At 26.7% G+C, this 14,618-nt stretch overlaps 1 protein-coding gene across 1 annotated transcript in view; it reads right to left on the bottom strand.

The window, feature by feature from the left end:
• Nucleotides 1-14,618, bottom strand: part of LOC100202852 (DDB1- and CUL4-associated factor 13) — a 50,771-nt gene that overhangs the window by 21,508 nt on the left and 14,645 nt on the right. Inside the window, exon 6 of the mRNA XM_065795411.1 lies at nucleotides 8,320-8,445. Within this exon, the coding sequence (XP_065651483.1) occupies nucleotides 8,320-8,445 (126 nt within the window). The remainder of the gene's footprint in view (nucleotides 1-8,319; nucleotides 8,446-14,618) is intronic.

The raw sequence follows: 14,618 nt of genomic DNA, 5'->3' as shown, positions 1-14,618 counted from the left end.
CAGACCATTACATTGCCTCCACCATGCTTCACAGTCTTATGGCAGTAACGTAAATCGAGGCATTTTCCGCTATGTTTCCATACTTGGTCCTGTATTTTTCCGAAAAATACAGGACCAAGTATAGAAACATGTTGTACACCAGAAGTTATAAGAAATGAAGTAGAGTGTTGTCTATAGAGGAAAATTTTAATGTTGTGTATAAAATTGATTCATTTATTTTCAAAACTATATACAAAATATAAATCAAGTTTATGGAAAAGACCATTATGCTAGACTTTATCTAAAATCTGGCATGCTAGACCAGCATAGACTTAGACCATGCTAGACCATGCTAGACTTTATTTAAATCATAGAAAGTTGCATGGAGAATCAAGTTAAGCATGGTACTATCAGGAAAATGGTAGGAATCAAACTTGGAACTTTTTGCTTATGAAGCGAGTGCTCTACTACTACACCACTACTGCATTGCTATCACTAGCGCTCTACCACCACACCACATACCATATATATAATTATATACACTAGCTGTCCGGACATGTAAAGCATATAAAGTCTTAGTAAGTCTTATCCACAATGACCATTTCTATACTTATTTATTTCAATATTTTTTAGTAAACAGTAAAAAAATAATAGATTTGAAAAATGCTTTTAAAATAAAATTTCAACCCAAAAAAGAAGAGGACCAGAAAAACTATAAAAATATATATATATATATATATATATATATATATATATATATATATATATATATATATATATATATATATATATATGTATATATATATATATATATATATATATATATATATATATATATATATTATATAAAAAATCATTAGCAGTGATTTGTTACTTTATTTTAATGCGTTTCAATAATAAAAAAAAAAGTAAATATCAAAGTTATATAATTTAAACGGCTTTCAAAAAAGTTTGTCTTTTTTACTTTTCAACAAAACTTTTCTTTTTTTTGAGTGTATTAACTTTATTGATTCTTATAAAAAGTTTATTAAAGAGACAATCGTTTTTTAAAATCGCCGCTTATAAAATTTTAATTTTTTTTTAATTCTTTTTATTATTTAAGAACTTTTTTTTTGAAAATCTTACATAATAATATAAAAATTTATACAACTTTTAATGATTCTTTAATTGAAATCATTAGTTACTTCATTTAAAAGCGTTTTGCTAATGTAAAAATGCTAGTAAAGATAAACATGTCAAAGTTATTTATTTTTAATGTAATTAAAAACTACTTTTTAATTACGTTCCCAATTTTAAAATGTTAAAAACCATGGTCAAATCATCAAAACAAAGTATCATTTCCATGGTCATATTATGGTGTGAAATCGCACACCTTCCTGGCCAAGCCTGTATGTATGTATGTATGTATGTATGTATGTATGTATGTATGTATGTATGTATGTATGTATGTATGTATGTATGTATATATATATATATATATATATATATATATACTATCTTCTAGGAATTGAACTTATAAATAAAATTAAATGGGGAATAAATTAACAATGAGCAGATATGCCCATATTATAACTTGGGCTTATACATGCATTTTTGTTTATGGAATAATTATACATTTGCATAGAAATAGAAACACAAAAGTAAAAAAACCGATGTTCTCAAAACAATCAGCGTCAGCCAATGGTTACCAAGACTGATGCATTTGTGCACCCCTGCTTTATTGTTCAATTTACAAGTAGATATAACTTTAAATTTTGTTACTTTATACAGGTGAAATTTGCTTTTGGTGCTGTAAAAAATTTTTTCTTTTAAATTTATTTTGCCTAGTTATACAAATATTGTCTACTGATATAAGAAAAACTGAAAAAATTTTTTTTAATGAAAATACCTTGAGGTACCCTAAGAACATTGAAAAGCAGTGATTAACTTGCAAAAAAAAACTATTGAGAAAAATATTTGAGGTACCACATTCTGTTTGAAAGTTAGAAAATACCTAATATTATTGATAAAACTATATTTTCACAAAAAAACAAATGACTAAAAAAAAGTTCTTTTTTATGTTCTATTATAAACATGTATGATGGTTATATAATTACACCATAACCTAATAAAGTAATGTAAATTGTAGAGCTTTAAGGTGAGATAAAAAATTAAGAACATTATTTGAATTAATTGAAAAAATATTAATTAAATAGTTTCATAACTGACACTTTTATTTTTGCATAAGTATAACTATCAAGTACTATCATGCTGAGGTTTACAGATTGTGAATATAACTATCATGCTGAGGTTTACAGACAGTTATACTGACTTCAGTATAACAAGCTTCACATCACTTTCTACAGCCTGACAATTTTTTTTAAACTATAGCATTTCTGATGTGGGAATTGCTGTTTTTAAAGTCTATTGAATTTATCTGAATTTGAACTGAACATTAGAGGTTTAAAACTTTTATTTGATGACAATTATGTTAGATGGTTATTTTGCTTCAAATTGTGGTACCACAACAATTATGAGCCGTAGATTTAGAATTGGTCTCATGTAGCTTAAACAAATCTTAGAGCAAATTGACGAATGTGGGGTTTTTCATCAGTTACCATTGATATCTTTAAGTTTTATGAGCGAAGTAATTCCTTGGTCAGCAATAATTTTCTTGAGCTTGATAAGCATAAGACCAAAAAAAAAAAAACTTTTGCTACTCATACTATTTCGTCCTATAAAGAGGGAAAAAAAGTATATATAAAATATAATAACAGCAGTTATCATTTGTATTGTGCTAAATCAGCTAATACTTGCTACCTGCTTTCTTTGACCTCTTTAAAAGCTTTGTTTCATGAAGCCTTGTGAAGATGAGAAAGTTTATTTGAATTTGTTCTACATGTTTATTTTTATGTATATACTTTGAACTGAACTAACCTTGATGTATTGACAAATACCTTTGAAAACAGCTTCATTTTAAATAAAGTAAATTTTCATGTATTTTATTTAAAATCTATTACAATTTCTATTAGGTCAGGGACCTAATGGAAAATTGCAAAAGGAAAGTTTCTCCTACTTTTCTAGTGAAGAAATTTGATTTTAATAATTGTAAAATGTATTTGTGTATGTATGTACATGTATGTACACCATTTGTTGTCTGTTTTGAAAATTTTTAAAGTTTTCTAAAATGACTCAAAGAATAATTAAAAAAATAACATCATGTGAGCCAGAGGGGAGTTTTTATAAATAATGACAGCATGTGAGCCAGAGGGGAGTTTTTATAAATAACAACAGCATGTGAGCCAGAGAAGAGTTTTTTTAAATTTGCATTGCAACCGTTCATAGATTTTAGATCTCAGAATCTCAAGTGAAAATGAATTTTTACTAATTCCTACCTATTCATCTTGTTTTAACTTTTAAAAGCTGCAAACTAGACAATGTCAGAATCAGTCTGGTTTTAACATATTTCTTATTTAGAGAATGAATATGAAAAATATTATCCATTAATTGTTCAAATAAGTAAATTTTTATTTTTTATTATTTAATTCATTTATATTTTCACTGTTTTATAAAAGATGCCATTGTTAAAATAATTTTTTTATTATTATTATATGACGAATATAAATACCACTACCAATGCGGTAGTGGTATAGTGATAGAGGGCTAGCTTTGTAAGCCAGAAGTTCCAAGTTCTAATTTTTCACCTCCCTAGTTGTACGACACTTAACTTATTACTCCAGGCAGCAATCTTGTTCATCAAGGTTTGTGTTTTGAAGTTAAAGAGTTGAGAGAGGGTTATAATTACAATTTCAAAAAAAAAAAAGAAAAGAAAAAAAGTCTTCTTGACTGTAGTGACCTCCTTGGCCTTGTGGAGGCAAACTTATTGAAAAAAAAAAATTATATAAAAGTATTAAAATGTAAAACATGTTGATTTTTAAAACTTAAATACTTATTGGAGCAATAACTTTTTAATTAAAATTTTTGTTAATTTAATCCATAAAAACTTTGTGTTTTACCTTTTACCTTTTAAGCAGTGATTGAAAAGGGGAAAAAACGTAACCGGATGGTTTTCAGTATTTTTTAAATAACATCTTATCATTACTATATATTTTATATTATAGGTGGCATATTACCTCACCCTACCTTACTCGAAGTACTGCTTTTTAGTATTTATAAACGATATTGTTTGATAAAAAAAGAGCAGAAAAATAATTTGGTACAACAGAGTAAAAAACAAAATACAGTAAACACTATGCAGTAAATTTGTATTCCAGTTGTCTAGTGTAAATAGGATATAAAAATGTGTTGAAAAATAATGATTGTGTAAGAATTAAATCTTAAAAAGTATAAAAAGAAAATTACCTCCACCCCACCCTCAATCTAATGACCATTCCCCCCAATCTGCACTAGCTCAAACATCTCCACCTATCCCCACAATTACAACTCAACCAATGAATTTATATCCATGAATCCCTCCTATTATTATCCTATTCAATTCTTCCCTACAATTAGGTAAGTGAGAGTAGATTTTGTTAAAAACCATTTGTTAAAAAATAAGCAGTAATATTTAGACTCAACATTTTAAACATGTTTTTTGGAAAAAAAACACTACCTTGGGAAGTCATTGCAAAACAAACTTCTTTATATATGGTAAAGTTTAATATGCATTATTCTTATTATTATTTTAGCATAATCTTTTAAGTAGATCTTTTGTTGTAAAATATCGTTTTTAATCTAAGCTGGTGGTATTTATGTCAAAACATAAATTATATTCAAAATATCATATGCTTATAAAAAAATAAGCATATTGCATGTGATGCATTTGTTTGTTTACATGGAGAACAATAGAAATAGGCAAATATTATTAAGTATTAAACCAAATGAATCAAAAAGAAGAACAGATGCTATGGAAGTTTTGTGTTTTAGTTTTATTCAATAAATTCAGACTGAAAATAAAATTTGGCAGAAATTAGAGATGAGCTAGATAAACGCTTTAAGAACAAAAAATGATTTTTATATAAAAAGAACAATATTTTATGCAGCCATTAGTAAAACTGTTTCTTTGAAAAATTTATGTGGTACTGTGGCCTGCCCTAAAATCTAGTATAACTCATCTTTTGAAATTAATGGTGATTGCCATCAATACATAAACGCTTTGACCTTATTTCAAATCAATAAGGCACCTTTTGAATGTAAGTTATAAGAATGATCAGGAGAGTCACAGTTTTTGGTTACCCAATCCAAAGTTAAGTTGGCCATTGGTTATTGCTTGTCACATTTTGTGTTAGTACCTTTAGTTTGTACTAAGATGTATAGCATCAATGCTGGACAAAAAATTTCCTTTGATTTGTTGAAAACTGACAACCAACATAATAAGTAAATATTCTTGCATAATTTTACAGTTTGACCACTAAATGAATTTGGCAGATCCGTTAAGATTAATCAGAAGGTTTCTCTTATGTATTAAACATACAAACTAGTGTAAAGATTGACATTGTTAAAACAAAAATTGAGAAGTCAAATAACACCACTAATATTATTACACATATTGTTTACATTCATGTCACTGTTTGCATTCATATCATCACATCGCCATTGCCATTAATGAACTGGTATTAACCCTTTGTGGTCCAAGGTGTGACAATGATTTTTTTCTTTAATTGTTGACAAATATCTAATACATACAAATAAACATATATAACAAATACATAGAAAAAAAAAAAGAAAAAAGATTATTTTATTTTGGTTGTCTTAAAAATCACTATGGGACAAATAGGTTCAGACAGATTTCAAGACCAGAGAGGAACTATCTAAACCTTGTCACTGACATGGATATTAGTATCTGTAAAAATCTATCCAGAGATAATGCATTTGAAATAAACAATACAGACAAATCTTGTTCGCCATTCCAGTAATGTTTCCATGATGGTTATTCATGGTACCCCGTCACCATGTTAATTCCCATAAATGCAAAAAATTCAAAAACTCTTTTTGTGTCTGATTAATAAAATTACTTTGGAACAAAAAAAGAAGATGGAATCCATTATTTAATCTGAATATTTTAAAAAGTAATCAACTGGTTTTTGGTAGTCACCAAAATGCACTTTCGTAGGTCCTAAAATATTAATGTTAAATAAGTTGAAATCATGTGCCTAATTATAAAGAATAACATCAAGAAACATATTATAAATGTTTTTTTGCTAGTGAATTTACATATACTTTCAATGATTTTTTTCTGGATAACAAATAAACAAAACAAAAAAGCATTTTGAGATAATAAAAAAAAAAAGAAACTTTCAGATTTATTGAAGCTTAAAAAAATTCATTATTTTCAATCTTGCTCAAGATGACTCATATTCAGAAACAAAACAAAAATGGACAACCTAAAACAAACTTTCAGCCATAAAATTTATTACACACTAATTATATTACTGTTAAAGAACAAAAAAGTTTGTAAAGCCTGTAATAACTTGAAAATGAATAATAAAGTTTTTCCTAAAATTCCTAAAATTCCTAAAATTGAAACATGCGCATCAACAGTTTACCTTTGTAAAACTAATATTTATGCCATAAAAGTACTATAAATGCCACAAAATATAGCCAAGCAATTACTGAAATGACATAATCAAAATGTTTGAGTTTCTTAGCTACAAGTGAATGGCCATAGCGTCTTAAGTGAATTGGGACATTTATGTCCTGTCGGACCACAAAGAGCTAATAGCATTTACATTTAAAAAATGATATATAAGCCTGTTTTTAAACTTTGTGAAGATGTGATTTTACCTGTGATTTTTTAACATGTTGCAGGTATTCAGAATCGGACTCAGTTATTAACACAATGTGCTTCTTGGTTTTCCATGTTGGATGATATCTGTTTGCAATAGCCAGGGGCTATTCCAGGAAAAATTTGGGTGGCGGTACCCCCTGTCCTTGAGAAATTTAAAGGAAATATTGCTGAATATCGACATTTTTTCACACAAAAACAATTTTTGCCATAAAAAACAAAAAGAAAAGAAAAGGTCCTCAATTTTTAATTTGGGCAGTGCCCAAATATGGTCAACGCTGTCAAAAACGGTCTAGAATAGCCCCTGATAGTGATATGACTTTAAGTCTTTTTAACCATTGAATTATGACCCTTCATTTGTTTTGGCATTACTGGAACTGATACTCTGTGTTGTATTGTCTCACAATCAACGAATGTATCACTGGTTGTTTCATTATTAGTGGACAATTATTTTTGGACAGATGTAAAAGATTCCTGCATAAATTGGCAAAACATGATATTATCCATAAATTCAAGCCAAATACTGGAAATCATTGAAATTATCATTGGAAATAAGCAGTTTCGTTCATTTGTACAGTTTCAACTTTTTAAACCATAATCTAACTATTAAAATATAACCAAAAATCAAAATTTGATTTTAGAATTAAAGATTGAGAGTTGTACAATGATTTTTGAGGATATTAACAATTCGACAAGTATGCTAGTATGAAATCAAATAGTGAGAAATTTTGAAGATGTGGTCTGGTCTCCATTTTTTGAAATTTTATTGCAATTACATTAACATTCAGGAAATAATAAAAAAAAAAATATTTTCTCAGTTGTTTTTCATAGGTTACTTTTCTCAGATTTTCGAAGCCCTTTTGGCACCTCAAGATAATTTTCTAGAGCCTTCCAATTTTTAGAGAGTATTACTGAAAAACAAAATTCACTGCATCCTAGTTTTTATGTAATAAATTTCAGGTTGATAGCACATTTTATTTATAATAACAGGCAACATAAATTAATATAAGTCAACATAGATAAAAATTAAAATTTGAAATTTAACTTTTAGCTTGTCATCAGAAAAAATTTCTTCTTTACAATTTAAAACCATAGTAAATTGTAAAACTTATTCTAAGAGACCCATAGGTTATAGAACTTATATAAAATGAGAGATTGTGCATAATTCCAATTTTTAAATTGATTTTTGTTGAAATAATGCAAAATGAAGAATGCATTATATATATATATATATATATATATATATATATATATATATATATATATATATATATATATATATATATATAAATATATATATACATATGTATAAATATATATATATATATATATATATATATAAATATATATATATATATATATATATATATATATATATATATATATATATATTAATTATTAATAAATAATAAATGTATTAATATTATTTTTATAATAAACTATAAAGATAAAAATTTTAAATTATATATACTAATTATTGTATTCATTGTAAATCTTATTTATGTGCAATAGTTGTCAAATATAATAAAAAAATAATAAAAAATATTTATCACAAAATATTCTATTAAGTATTTAACCTCCATTGGATTCCAAGCAATGGTATTACTCCTCATTTTCATTATAACTTTACGCAATGCACTAGTCCCTCTGGTATCATATAACATAATGCTACGATCTGATGCTGTAGCAGCTACAAGGTGAGTCTAGGTTTAAAATTGAAAAAAATAAATTAAAAGTGAACTTATTGAGTGAAATGTGTGTGTGTGTGTGTATATATATATATATATATATATATATATATATATATATATATATATATATATATATATATATATATATAATACAACTTTTTCACAGAACCAAAAGTTTTGAAACACATCCTGGTTGTATACCTTAAGTAAAAGAAAAATGCAAAATTTTAGGTCTTCAAACCTTCACGAAGTGTTAGGTGAAGATTTTTATTTTCCTTCTAAATGTCTAATAATAAAACAATGTGAAGAAAAAACAGTTTATCTTGGTTTAAAATATTTTTTGTTTAATTAAAGTTGAAAAAATAAAATATATCTAATCTAAAATAATTTTTGCTCAGAAGATAAGTTGTTCAAATCACTCTTCATTCTTTTATCCACACTTTTTCTATTCTCTTTAGCAACCACCATGATGTTTTGTCTCTGATTTTCACTATGACTGTCTGCCAGAAAATCTTGCATTAGACAAATATTTCTTTCAAAGCAGTCATTTGAGCACTAAATATTTGAAACAAAATCTTTAAAAAACTTGAAGCTGGAATGAAGATCTACAATTTTTCCATCAGAAATCCAAAACTATATATCTTGTATATAAGTTTTTCCAAACAAACTCGTGCAAATGAGTGTTTTTGTTAATGATTATATCATCTCTTATCTCTGGTTTCTTTATTTCAAAATAAGAAATATCTGTGGAATAGGGATAGTTAATAAGTTTCTGTACCATTAGGAACTTCTCTTTATTAGTTACACCTAAATCTGCTAGTGATCAATAACAACATCTTCAGCCAAGTACCATGTATGCCTAAGAAGAGAGTTTTTCAAACTTTTGTCTAGTATTCCTCTATGCTTTTGTCTACTTTAATAGCTTTGAGATCATTAGATGGTGCCTGGATTGTGATAGTCAACTTCAGAAACCAAGGAATGTAAAATATTGCTACAAAATGTGCAATTTTGTTGTTTCTCCTCCACTGACATAAATTTAAGTTTTATATAAGCTAGTTGAAGCATCCATAAAAATACCTAGCTTCATGACAAGCAGGGGGTTGATGAAGGTAGAAATTCGGTACTTCGTTACCCAAATAAAAAGAACCTAGTTCATATAATCTTATATAGTCTGTTCTCATATTGAAAAAGGTTTTCAGGGTAATGGCATTTCCTGGGTGTTCTTTAGCTTCTTGTGCAATCTGATATGTGTAAGAATTGTTTTTAAAAATGTTGAAATTAAATCTTGCTAATGAGTTAGTATCTTTATTGCATAACTAAAAATTTTCAGGCAAATTTTTTTTTAAATTTGAAAATAGTTTTTTTTATGATGCCTTGGCCTTGTTAGCGCTTGCACTAAATGACTAATGTGTTTCTCACATGTGTTGACGACATAATGTGCTTCACATAAAGCCACATAATGTGCTTCCTGACAACATACCTACTTATAAGTTCGATTCCTCCATTATGTGCACCTGTGTTTGAAGCAGTTGTGTCAGTACAACAGCAAAAATGTTATTTTTAATTTCAAAATCTTCTAGTACCTTATTTATTTGTTTTGCTTAGTCTTTGCCTTTAGATGAACTTGCCTGGAACACTCCTAGTAGTTTTATTATCATCCTCCAATCACTATTGTTATCATCCTCAGGAGCCGTCACGCTTACTGCAATCCTTTCCATTTCAACAGTAATATTATTTTTAAGATCCCATTCATTACACAATTCACCATTGAAGTGAAGCAAAAGTTTTTTACAAATTAAAACATTTTTATAACTATTTGTAATTTCCTTTGTTTTTGATGATATGAAATCTTTTTCTGTGGGTTCCGATTTGACCAAACAATATCTTCCAAATTATGCCCTGAATTGATGATGGGCATAATTTGGAAGATATTGTTGTTTTAGAATCGAGGAAAGAATAGCTATATGACCCATGCTTTAGAATTGAGGAAAGAATAGCTATATGACCTGTTACACCAAGATGAAATCTGGTAGCAACTTAAAATGTCGTTTTTATGAACCTGTGCCCTGATAAAATTTATTGATTCTGTATCAGAATCAGAGGCAATATGATTTTTAATTAAATTTTAATCTTCTATAAGCATTTCAAGTTTTTTTGTCTCATATGTTTAGTTCTTTTTTGGTAAATGTCAATTTCCTCAGTTACATACATATTTCTAGCCAACTTTTGGTCGCTTAAAAATTCAATATCTTTTTTAATGGCATCACGTGATCGATTGCGATCAGCTTTGATTTTCATTACAATATTTTTGCAGTCTGTGTCAAAAAGTTCATTTGACGTTTTTTTATAGTCGGTTTTGAGTATTGAAAAATTTTCTTATGAAGAGAAGCTCAATCTAATGAGAGAAAAAAGACACAATTAACACATTTACAATTTAAAAAAAGTTTAAGGTTTGAATTTAAAAAAGAAAATCATCATTTGTAAACAAATTGAGAAAATCTTATATTTTAAGATCTATTTACATATCTTTCATTTCTAATCTCCATATTTTGTTAAACTTTATTATTTTATCTCTAATGGTCTCACTTTTCATCAAGAAGTCTCTTTAAAAACCTGCTCTGCACTAGATATTTACTACTTCTTTGACAAGACAATCTTTAATACCTGTCTCACATTTTGAATCAGGGAGTTGGCATTTTAGCTGATACCCTCCTTTCTCCATGGAGCAACTAATTTTTGATTTTGTTAAGAAGTGTCACGCAGCTCGCATTTTACCTGCGAAAAGGCGAATTGCCTACGCGTTCAGCAGTTTTGCGTTACACAAAAACTTTTATCTTTTAGAATATTTAAATTATCTTTTAATATCGTTTATGTGATGTTTATTCAGAAGAAATAAAGTCGTAAGTAAAAGCATTTAATCGCAATTGTAAACTAATAGATTTTTTGTTAAAGAAACAGTTTGTTTTATAATTTTTTTGTTGTTGTTAAAAATTAGTTAAAAATAAAGTGTTTTAAGTTTTATCTTAAGGAATTAAATATATAAATTCCTTTTAAATATATAAACTATTTTTTGTCATCATAGTTTAAAAAATGCACAATTTATTTTGATGTAAATATTTTATTAATAAGATATTTTGTTTATTGTCAATTCAATAACGTAAAGTTTTAATGACATTCGTTTAATTTATGAAAATAAATTACGATCATGAATATGTTATCGGTAAGTAATAAAACTCTTTATTGTTTAAAAACACTATTAAAAAGAATTCACAAAATAAATAAGAAAAAATTTATTAACAGTTAATAAAATAACCGAAAACCAACTGTAAAATTTTAAGAAAATAAACAAATATTATGATACATTTTATGAAAAAAAAATATTTTTTTAAATTAAATTTATTTCCTATTTGAAAAAATGATAAAAATGATTTTTCAAATAGGAACTTAGATTTTATTTGTAACTTTTGTTATAGTGAGAAAAAAAAACTGTCTGTGTGATTTTTAACGTGTTAATAAAATAACTTTAATTACAATGCGGTACTTGAAAAGATGCTAGTGACGCAATATAACTTCTAACGATGCAAAATATATTTGCTGAGTTGAGTTACTTAGAAATGCGCTACGCGTTTTCGCTACGCAGCGAAATCTCGTAGCAAGGCCTGATATCTTCAAATTTTCTTTTTTTTATAGCTTGTTCTTCTGCATTGTTTATTTCATATTACTATTTATTTATATATCTAAAGAACATAAACTTTATTGTGATATTGATTTAATTAATGTATTATATATAACCTCTGTAAAAGTATTAAAAAAATAATACTTGCTTATTTATAAATTCAAAATAAATAAATAAGAAAGTGATAGAAATGTATCATTTAAGTGGAAAACCATATAAAAAATCAAAAAATGACTGTTTTTCAGTTTTTACACCAAACACTTTTAAGGGTTCTTAAACCCTTAAATTTGGTAAAATTCTTATTTTTATGCATATAACCAGGATATATTTAGCACTCAAAAATTTTTTTTTTGGGACAAGGGATGTGGAGTCCCAAAAGGACTCCGGCTTTATATCTCTACTTTTTTTAAGTCTGTAGTGTCTAGAAGCTCTAAACATGTTTGTCGACTTATAATCTGCTATAAGAAAAAAATTCATGAGATTTAATGACTTGAAACTGATTGTTTTTAAGCCCGGAGTCCTGGAGTCCTTTCCTACTATAATTATTTGAATTATTCCTCATCATACCTTTGATGCGAATATTCAACAAAAATTTCAAAGTGTTGGCTTTAAAATATGATTTTTTTTTTACTAATTATCTTAATGCCTTTATTAGAATAATAAAAGTTAAATGTTTAAATTTTTTTAAACCCTAGTATTAACAAAATCTTAAAAAATAGTGAAGCTATTGAAATATATAAGAAATCAATATTTTACTGTAAACAAACTATTATGAATAACAAATTTCTATGACGCACTCGTGACTCACTTGTTTTAATTTAAAGGAGATGAAATTGATAACTTTAAATTGAAGTAAGCCAGACATTGATCCACTTTACATTGAAAAAAGATCAAAGCTGTATATTTTTTTATGCCTTTTACTATCAATACAATTTTAGATGAAACTTTTTAGGGTGCAGTGAAGATGTGGAAAAGATTTTTGACCAGAATTGTTAGATCCCCTGCTTATCTGCTTTCCACATCGATTACAAACTGCTATTGCTTCAGATGCATTTTTTATTTTTAAAAACTTCAAAACAAAACATGTCAATTTAGAATGCTTACTGTGGTGTTTTACTTATTAAAATACGCTTGCTTGTAAATTATTAATTATATCTACTTATCCATTAAAATTTTTATCTCAAATTTGTCATATGACACATATATGCAATGTAAAAGAACAAAGTTTACATATTTTTGTTAATTTGTTATATACATGTTTGATTGTAAATTAACATTTTTTTGTTTGAAGTGTATTTGTCATCAATTGCTTAGTTATTTGTAATTAAGTTGTGTGCATTTAACGCTTTTAAGATAACAATTTTTTTTTTTAAACAAAAAATTAATAAAAGAGATACCAAAAAATAATTAACTCCTGTATAACATTATAAGTTAATTTTTTATTAATCTTATTAATTAGTTAAAGTTCATATTATTATAAAAAATATTAAAAGAAGTTACTTGATATTTCATTAATATAAAGCATGATGAAGTATTTTTATATTATTATTATTCTGTGTCAGTAACTAAAAACTTATTGTGTTGAACTTTAGGAATGTCGAGGAAAATGGTTCTCAAATTGATATGACCTATGCCAGTTGTAAATTATTCAAATAATGTAAGATATTAATTGGTAAATTATTTCATAACCTCTTTATACTTTTAATATTAATTATTTATTGAAAATTTAATACTTTCAATTTAAAGGCGTTTTTTTAAAAGGGTTGAAGTCAATTATTTCTGAAGTTGAGATATTTCACAACTTTAAATTAAATCGTGGAAAACAGCTCAAGGATCATGTAAAAGGTCAGGAAAATTGAACACAAAGTTGGCACACCCACTATAAATGCTAATTATGTAACAGACCAATCATAACCCATATTATGGGTCGCTTTCTGCTAGTATGATATGATGAATGACATAATGCAACACGGCCAATAAAAGTTGATAATAGTTAGTGTTTGGAATGGACAAGAGAAAGTACAAAAACACGAAAGACAAGAAAGCATGATGATCGGATGAATTCATGCTGCAATTTTAAGAGGAAAAAAAAAATTATTATTTTAGACAGAGATAGAGAGTGCTTCTGATGGTTGAATATTGGGTATAGAGAGTTGGCAGTTTCCATAGGGTAGTAAAGTAATACTAATAGATTAATTTATACAACGCAGAAGGGTAAACACATTGATAGCTTGTAAACTTACATACCTGCAGCATTACAAAGTTTTTTTTTTTAACCTGTCTATAGTTGAGGAATTGGCTCATCATACAGAGCACTTTAAATATTTGTAAACCAATTGTTAAAAAAGTAATAGCAAAGCCATTCTTAAATTATTTTGTAACAAAATCGTTTGCAATGACGATATGTGGGTAGATTTTTTATTTGTTTAATTTTTATTGGTTCAATTATTGGATAATTTAACTTTATTGGTTTAATTTAAGTAGAAAAACTTGTGAGATAAAACTGAAA

The sequence above is a fragment of the Hydra vulgaris genome, chromosome 04, assembly GCF_038396675.1.
Source record: "Hydra vulgaris chromosome 04, alternate assembly HydraT2T_AEP".
NCBI classification, from domain to species: Eukaryota; Metazoa; Cnidaria; class Hydrozoa; order Anthoathecata; family Hydridae; genus Hydra; species Hydra vulgaris.
The sequence above is the reverse complement of the archived record's forward strand: the minus strand, read 5'-3'. Positions and strand labels throughout refer to the sequence as shown.